The sequence below is a fragment of the Phodopus roborovskii genome, unplaced genomic scaffold (assembly GCF_943737965.1).
Source record: "Phodopus roborovskii unplaced genomic scaffold, PHOROB, whole genome shotgun sequence".
NCBI lineage: Eukaryota > Metazoa > Chordata > Mammalia > Rodentia > Cricetidae > Phodopus > Phodopus roborovskii.
In genome coordinates this window covers 31,434,308-31,443,939 of record NW_026126571.1, presented here as the reverse complement: position 1 = coordinate 31,443,939, position 9,632 = coordinate 31,434,308, and the positions used below count along the sequence as shown (strand labels likewise).

Here is a 9,632-nt window from a genome sequence, read left to right as displayed (position 1 = left end):
GGAAAGCTCTCTGTGGAGACAGAGGGAACAGGCAACAAGGGCTGGACACAGGGTGCAGCTGATGATGGAATGTCCTGTGGTGGTTTGAATGAGAATGATCCCCATAGGCTCATAGATCTGAATACTTGGTCACCAGGGAGTAGCACTATTTGAAAGCATTAGGAGGTGTGGCCTTGTTCAAGGAAGTATGTCACTAGAGGTGGGTTTTGAAGTTTCAAAAAGCCCATTCCAAACCCAGAGTCTTCCTCTTCCTGCTGCTTTGTGGATCTGGTTGTAGAACTCTCAACTACTTCTCCAGCACCAGGTCTGCCTGCCTGCTGTCATGCTTCTGTGCTCCCTACCATAATGATAATGGACTAAACCTCCGAAACTGTAAGCAAGCCCTAATTAAATGCTTTATTTCATAGGAGTTGCCATGGTCATGGTTCTCTTCACAGCAATAGAACACTAAGACACTCCTGCTTATGGCCAGTCTGTGCTCGTATGGATGCCCTCACTATCAGGTACCTACAGGTCTTCTCAGAGGCCATTCTGGGGACAGCCTTCCAGCCAGGATCCCTCCTCAAACCTTGCTGGGAACATTTGGAGGTTTTATGCTGTAACAGTGGCCCTCGTTTTCCCATAAGATCATTTCAATTTTCTCCATAAGGTCCTTCAGTTGGGCCTTCTGCTCATCCTCTTGTGCCCTGTTGTTGAAGCCACAATGTCGTCTCTCACATGCAACATCCAGATCATCCAGGCTCTTATTGCTGTTCTCTTGGATATACTCTTCCAAGGAGCCCTCGTCCAGGTCTTCCTTCCGAGTGAACACCAGAATGGTGTAAGCCAAGATCCCTTTTCCAAAGATCTCCTGGAGGCGCCTGGCAGCTTGCTGGTCCTCTGCAGTGTACCGGCCCACCTGAATCACCAGCAGGACTACATGGGGCCCTGGAGAGGCCAAGACACTGCAGATCTCAGCTGCTACCTCAGGCTTGTCCTGAGATGACAAAATGTCTGGGGTGTCAATCACTTCAAGCTCCTTTTCAGTCCACTGTCTACTCCCTTTCTGGAAGGTCATGGTCACTGGTCTAGCGCTGATTCTGGACTCAAATACTTGCCTGCCAAGGATGCTATTTCCTGTTGCGCTTTTCCCACTTCCTGTTCTCCCCACCAGAAGGATCTGCAGTCTCTTTGGGGTGAGCTCTTTCTCTTTTAGACCTAGAAGAATTTTACAAAAGAAACCATCAGCAAGAAATGCGACTGAGTCAGTCTATTTTCTCTGTTTATTAGAGGCCAGGCCCCTGCACATCTGAGAAACAGAATCCCAGGATGAGGAGAGTAGCAGAGACAAAGGCCAGCATCTGTCCCTGGGCTTACATTCTCAGCCTGTGTCCTAGAAGGCAGAGACAAACATTCCTACAAAGGGATATCAGAGCCACCAGCTGAGAAGAACAACTCATATGTCAACTAAACACTGGCTAATCCAACATCAAGATTTTTAAATACACCAGGGGCTGGGAGCTGGGAAGGAAAGGCCCTTCTCCTAGCCCTGTAAGTGCTAATACCCAAACCACATAAAGTGGCAAATGACAGTTTCCAAGTATAGTTCCCATGGAAGACACTGAGGGGTCTCAGATCATAGAATGCTAACCCTGCCAAAGGCACCTAGGCTCTGCCTTCAGACATCAGCACCCCTGGTTTTGCTTCTGCCTGCATCCTAGGCTGACCTGCAATCATCTTGGCTCTCTTGAGCTTTTCCAAGGAGGATAGAAATGAATTTGAGTGGATTAATGGACGTGTCAGTTAAGTGTGGATGGCTGAATGTCCATTCCTGTCTGCTTAGCCAAGGCACAGTAAGGGCCAAAGAGTAACTCTTTTATGAGCAGCTGGAGTTCCAACTTAAAAGCTAAATGCATCGTAAGATGCAGAGAGGGCACTTTTTCACATAGTGACTAGTATGCTTCCTGTAAGAACTGAAAAGGCTGACTGTATTGTGATGACTTTCCCATATGGGAGAATAACTGCACTTTTCCCCCTCATGGCCCTGGCCCATCAAATTCATAAAGAAGAATACAATGAGTCACAAATAATTTCTTCTAGAAAGAAAACATGGGTAGGTTTCCAGCATCCCCAAACGCCATCTCCCTAGGTTAAGTGACAAAGGTAAATCTCTGAGAAGACTGAGTCCAGTCCCTCCCAATGGCCATTGGTGGCATTCTGCTTGCTTGCATGATACTGCCAATCAATGTGACACATCAGATACAGCTAACCACCCACACAAGGGACTACTGGCTTCCAGAGTTGTGGGTACAGACTAGTCTTTTTATTATGTCTGCAACTAGCACGTCCTTCTCCAGGAGGAGCTTAGATGTGAAGGCTCATTTCCTCGGAACTGGTACTTCTTACCTCCTACGGTCATCCACCTATCAGGGTCCCTTCCCTTAGTTTTTCCTGGCATAAAGAGGAGCCATCTTGCTTTATTTTGGCTACAATGGGTAAATCTATGTATTGAGAGCCTTCACCTCTACTCCTAGTACTCAGTGTGTGGCCTTGTGTCCATTTGCATGCAAGTATTCCCATCTACACCTTTCTGAGTCTCCTCTGCTAGGAAAGTACCTTTTGTCAACCCTTGTGCAGAGTCCAGGGGCACATGCCTTGTGGGATTCTTCTGGGGACTGTGTCCACACTCTTCTTCCACCTACAAAAGATAATCATATATTTAAATACATGCACATAACTTTAGTGTGTGTGTGTGTGTGTGTGTGTGTGTGTGTGTGTGTGTGTGTGTGTGTGAGTGTTTGTAAACTCATGCATGCACAGACGGTTATGTGCCGTGGGGCGCACGGAAAGGTTAAAGGACAACTTCCAATAGTTTGCTCTCTCCTTCTCCCTTGGGTTCCAGGAATCAAACTCAGGGTTCAGGTTCTCATGACAAGCACTGTTATCCATTGAGCCATCTCTCCAGCTTTTAAGGGACACTTGCCTTTTTCTTGTTAGGGCTAAGCTATTGCACATGCATGTGCTTGGTGAAGAGTGTGGAAGAGGAGTATGGGGCACTTTCTGGGGTCTTTAGGAACCCACCCCACTGTTGTGTTCTCCACCATGAGTTTAAGAGATGATTTATCCTAGAGAAAGGAACCACTGAATTTGTTTGGGTTACAGTGTCCAGAGCTGTACACTGAGGGCCCAGGGCAGGGGATGGGATGAGGAGGAGAATGGTGAGGGAGAGGGGAAAGAGAAGGAGGCAGCAAGGTCTTGATTCTGTGTCTCAGACCATATGAGATCCACATGGCAGGGTCAGGAAGTTATGGGGAGGGGAGGGCTTTGGGTCTTGAGTCCAGAAGGGACCACCTAGGTTTTAACATTGGGAACTGGCATGTCTGAAAGCTACATCTGTGTTCAGCAGTTACAAGGAAGGTAGAAGCAATGGGGACCTTCATAGTGTTTGACAGAGCTCTGCTGAGAACGGGCACCTCAGTGTTCAACAGAGACATGGTCGTTGGCTAGGATGCTCACACTGCCTGGGCCACAGCGTCCTTTCAGGGTGAATTTCAGGCCCAAGTGTGAAGAGACCTGCCCCTCTAATGTCACAGCATATCCACAGTTATAGGTCACCTCTTAGTTCTCTTTGCAAATTAGAGCCACAGCATCCCAGCCAGGAATGCCCAACACTGCTCTGATGAGAGTGATGCTTGCTTGCTTCCTGGGCTAATATCACACGATTTCAAGAGCCTGCAGCGCTGTTATTAGATTGGTGTTCCCTACAGGCTTGGGAAGAAAAGCATGGCACTCACAGCCAAACTAAGCAATCCAGACGAAAGCTCTGGGGTGGGGCACACAAGTGCAGATCTGGACTTGTCACAGCACTGTTTGATGTTCTTCTCTACTCAACTATAGATTGCCTTATCTTCTCTGAATCCCAGGGAAAAGTCAGTGGGAGCCACTGAAGGCTCAGCTTTGTGACATTCAGCAAATGTTTGGCTTAATGGGCTAACATGTGGGTGCAGGCAGCTGAAGAAATTCTGATGGCTCCCGAAGAAGATGGAGGAAGCAGGCCAGGCAGGTAGCCTCACTCAGCTCTGGTCAGTTGCGTCCTGGCTTGAGCAGTGTTCCAACTGCCTTGGCTGCCTTTGTGCCTCCTGCATCTATGACCTGGAGGCCTAGCAACTAGAGACCCTCAGTCTTGCAGACGAACAGGTGGATGGACAGAAAACAGTTCTCAGCAGATGAAGCTGGGGTGCAGACACAGGAGTCACCCAGGGAAATGGTTATGTAAGTAGCACTGTGCCCACAGCTCTGTCAAAGGAAGGAGGCTGCACCCTCCAAGCCTCAGTGGCCCTCCCTAGAAAGTCACACACACACACACACACACACACACACACACACACACACACACACACACGGTATACTTCCAATTTTTACTTCTAGTCCAGATGAGAGAGACAGAATCACCCTGGTTATATTGCTCAGAAAGAAAGTGAAATTTGGAAAAGTACCGCGGGGAGCCTTGGCCATTGGAGGTGGAGGACGAGGGTCAGAGTAGAAAGCTTGTGGAGTGTGTGTGCCAGACTCTGACTTCAGCAAAAACAAGCATTAAGCATAAAGGTCACCACAGAGCACAAAATTTTCCTAGTTTCTGTGCTGCAGCTCTTTCTACCACACCATACACATAGACACTGCCATACACACAAGTTTATAAACACATGTTTACAACACATACAACATACATAAAAACACATGCATAATACAAAACAAAGCTGATTTTCTGTGGGTTTTCTCCCCTTATTTTTCTTTTACTGAAAATAGATTTTTTTCATAAAAAATATTTGGATTATATTTTCCCCTTCCCAACCCCCCAAAACCCTCCCCACCCCCTTTCATCAGAATCCATACTCTTTCTGTCTCTCCTTAGAATAATAATAAAATAAAAAAGATAAAACAAAAACAAACAAACCAAAATAGGACAAAACAAGCAAACACACAAACAGACGAAGAAGGGCTAAAGAAAACATGTGAGAAATATATATAGATGTAGAGACACACAGGTTAGCACCCATGGGAACCCATAAAAATGCAAAACTGGAAGCCATGAATGCTTTCTGAGAGGAAGACCTTCCAACCTCAGTTGCCACTGAGCTCATTTGTGTTAGCTATCTGTTGCTGGCCATGGACTCACAAATGAAAAATTAGTTTTGTGGGCTTTTTGATTTGTTTAATTTTGTTTTGACTTTTTCTTTTTGTCTTACTGGTTTTTTGTTTGTTTATTTTGATTTTCAGGTTTTTAAATTTTTATTTTATTTTTTAAGAGCGAGCAAGATCATGAAGTTTGATCGGTAAAAAGGTAGGGAGAAGGAAAAATTATCAAAATATATTCTACGAAAAATAACTGAATAAAAATATAAACATGATGTTTACCATACCCTCAACATGAATACATGTAAACACACACAAATACAAATGTATACATGTGGCACACATGCCATTTATACAGCTGAAAATATACAACACACACATACATACAAATAATACATACATTAAACACATAAATAAATCCAAACATGACACACACACTACATAAAATAGAGTGTACCCCATTCATACAGATACATGTAAACATACATACAAATGAATAGAAATATACATACATAGCAACTCACACATGCCTATGAGTACACAAATATGCATACAACATGTACAGATACATAAGCTTTATACACAAATATAATACAAACACTATACAGCATGTGCACACCACACAGGCATGTAAACATAAATATATGAACACAAATGTTTATAAACAATACACATCTTCAAAGAAACATACACATACAAGACATATATATGTACAAATGGCATATACACACAAATAAAAACATACAAATCCAAATAAGACATACACCACATACATACACACATACACACAAGTAAATATTTACACACACACACAGCGGGACTTACCATGGGGCTGACTGACAGACAATAATGGCTTCGTTTCCTGTCTCCTGCAGCTTTGCACTCCCATGAAGGTTCTGGCTTCCCTGACGGGGCCAAACTGCAGTATTTTTTATAGGTGGATCCCAGCAGCCAGAAAAAAGTTTCCATACTATATGAGCCAATAGACTCTGTTCCTCTATAAAACTAATCTATCCCTCAAGCCATATTTTATCAGCACGGTATGTTCTGAGCTCAAAAAGGGCCCTTCAAAGAGCAGTTCCCTGTGAAATGAGAAACAGGAAGTGAGCAGAAACACAAGCCAGAATCTTCCGCTTACAGTCTAGAAAAAGAATTTTAAAAGAACATAGTGTCGTAGTTATTTTTATCCTGATCCAGGGTGACAAGGCTGGGAGAATAGGAAGCTGCAGCTCTCCAGACAGCCTGTCTCAAGGACATTAACCCTGATCCACCTTTTGGAGCTTAGCTCACTTCCCAGGGTGACCCCACAGATTCAGGACTGCACAAGCATCCACCATCTCTAGGGTAGGATCAGCTACTGTACGAGATAGATTAAGGATGAACAAAAAAAGCAGTTGAACATTTGTTTTACAACTTCACATAAATATCCTGTGTGTGTGTTTGTGCTTACACATACATGTACCTGTGTGAGCATGCACATGTCACAGCAGCACATGTGTGAAGACAGAGGATGGCTTTGTAGGAAGCATATAGGTTCCAGGAACTGAACTCAGGTTGTCAGGCTTGATGGTAAAATCTCTTTTACCTGCTGAGCCACATCCTAGGATGCAGTTACATGGTTTGTCTCTCCTATTTGTCTATTTTTCCTGTGTATGCTTGCATGAGCTCTGGCACAGGTATGGGAGGTCAGAAGACAACTCAAGAAAGTTGCCTCTCTCCTTCTACCATGTGGGTTTTAGGGATCAAATTCATGTTGTCAAGCTTGGCAGCAAGAGCCTTTAACTGCTGAGCCACCTTGCTGGTCCCCAGTTGTGTGTTTTAATGGCATAAAGAAGCCATTTCTTCAGGGATGTTACACTTGTCATCAATAGTGCTGATAAAAATGGCAAGTTCAGCTGTATCTTCAGCATCAGCAATATCATCCACCAAAAAAGTATACAATTTAACATTGGCACCTCCACTCTTCAAACCCCTTCCAAATATTTTCCAGTTTCTTCAGTTAGGCTGGCTATAAGACAAACTCACTTTAGAAATAACATAGATTATTGCCTTTTCAGGCCCTACTGTATCTTTCTCATTCTCCATACATTGCTAAGTAAACTCAATGTAAGTAGTTTTTAGTTTTGATTTTCTATTAAAGATGCCATCACATAACGAGCTTTACTATAGATTCTGAGTTGTAAATTTTAAAACAATTCTGGTTAAGACAACGTGTTTGTTTTTCAGTTTCACTTTTTTATAATCACAGCACAACCCTTTAACTATGATGCCTTTAACTATGAAACCCAGCGCAAAGCCCCTGAAAAATAAGCAGGTTGCCTTCCATACTCCTCCACAAAAAAGCCAGCTGTTAGTTCATCTGTAAGCAGGGGGTCTGAGGGAGATTTTGTTTTCTTCTTAGATCTTCACAGACACCATAATTTGTGTATACACACACACACACACACACACACACACACACACACACACACATATATATATATATACACATGAAAAAAATAAACAAATATGGAAGAAGGAAAACAATACAAAACTACATAACTGCATAAGATGGTTCAGTGGGAGCTTGCAGGATCTAGTGACCTGAATTCAATTCTTGGAATGCATACAAAGGTAGAAGGACAGAATTAACTCCATAAAGATTACTCCTGGTTGCCACACACATGCTGTGTCACATGCATGCATTTACCTCTGCCTCAGACACAGATAAGTAAATACATATAAAACAATGTTTAAATCGAGAGTTGAGGCATGATGAGATGAAAAACTAATGAGCAACAAACCTATATATTTTGACTATGAAAATTAATTGACAGGAAAATACAAAGCACCTAGACCCTTGCACATCTCAGCTGTGATGTTGTTTATGATTTAATAGTTCAGAATGCAAAGCTAGTCATAAGTCATAGAGGTCAGGCAATGGTGGTACATACCTTTAACCCCAGGACTCAGGAGACAGAGGCAGATGGATCTCAGTGAGTCCAAGATCACCCTGGGCCACTCTAGAGTAAATCAGTCTAAAAGAGTAACAGAACTCATGTCTTTAGTTCCAGCATTTGGGATCACACACCTTTAAAACCAGCAGTAGGGAGGTAAGAGACAGGAATGATATGGCTGGGTGGAGAGGGGAATTTAAGACAGGCCAAGATAGAAACTCAGAGCATCGCCTCTGAGGACTCGTGGAGAGCATGTTGCACTCTGAGGATTCACAGAGCCAGGATCACTCTTTCAGGGTGAGGCAGAGGTAAGAACTAGTGTCTGGCTGCTTTGCTTTTCTGATCTTCAGCTTGAGCCCCAATATCTGAGTCAGAGTTATCATTATTCGTACTACACTCAATGCTTTAAGTGGGCAGCCAATAGTAAAGTGTTGTGGGCAATGAAGAGGGTATGGCCAAGGCATGGACATATGTTAAATATGAAATAAGGACACTTAACTACCTTTAATGTAACATCAAACAATATCCTCAGCAGTGGAGGGTTACAACAGTATGGCTAACTGCCCAGTTTCACGTGTCAAGTCACCATGAGCACATGTAACCATGAACATATGTACTGTCTGGTAGTGCCAATCTGACCCGCTGTGCTTGGAAACTGCACACGGTTTATCTGAGGCCATGCATGCATGTAAATGGTGAGGGCGCACATGAATTTGTTTTGTGTGACACTGTGAAAAAAATCTTGTTCTCTACAAAGTTCATGTTTGAGGTCCACACAAACATGTTACCAAAAACTCCCCTGCACACACAAATGTCATGCTCTGGTGATGTCATGCTCAGTAGGTTAGATCACTGGCTACTCTTGGGGAGACCCTGAATTCAGTTCCCATCAGTAACTCTGGTTTGAGGGGAGCTGTGCCCTTTTCTGACCTCTGCAGGCACCAGGCATGCACACGGGGCACATACACACATGTAGGAAAATACTCATTCCCAGTAAATAATTAAATAAATAATCGTCACTCTTAAGTAAGTTCATAGATTTTTTTTTGTCTTGGGCCACACTTATAGTTCTTGTGGGCTATGTGTTAGACACCTGCGTCTGTCACCCAGTGTTGTCGTTTGATTTATTCAGCAGGTGGCTCGTCATCATTGCTCTCCCTCATGCCTTCCATCACTGTGGCTTTTCCTATGGTCAAATTGAGGCATCTACTTTCAATTCTGATAGGTACTGTTTTCTGCAAGACTTCTGTGAGTCTCAGACCTGTGGCAGATGAGGCCAGGGGCCCACATGGTATTTATCTGGAATAACATAATTTGTTTCTGTAGTATGATTGGGCCTGACCTGACAGATGAAGGGTATAAATGGGAAATTCTGACACTGTGTTCTCTCCAGCCTTCACCTCCAGTCTCTCACTTGTGATGGGCTCATTTTTTCTGGAGTGAGTTCCCTAGGGACTGAAGTCAGGTGCTTTTATTCCAAAGTTTGCATTTTACCAGGGATTGAGGAACTAGTGCTACTGAACAGGAAAACTTTAGTCTCCTTACTGAATCTCCGGACTCACTCACAACAAAGAAAATGTAAGC

At 43.6% G+C, this 9,632-nt stretch overlaps 1 protein-coding gene across 1 annotated transcript; it reads right to left on the bottom strand.

Moving 5' to 3' along the window:
- Gimap6 (GTPase, IMAP family member 6) lies at window positions 1-6,444 on the bottom strand. The gene is made up of 3 exons (XM_051203038.1): window positions 5,938-6,444; window positions 2,596-2,677; window positions 1-1,197 (listed from the first exon to the last, which is right to left on the bottom strand). The coding sequence occupies exons 1-3, from the start codon at window positions 6,079-6,081 to the stop codon at window positions 563-565; spliced, it is 861 nt and encodes a 286-aa protein (XP_051058995.1). The 5' UTR covers window positions 6,082-6,444; the 3' UTR covers window positions 1-562.
- Window positions 6,445-9,632: the final 3,188 nt, after the last annotated feature.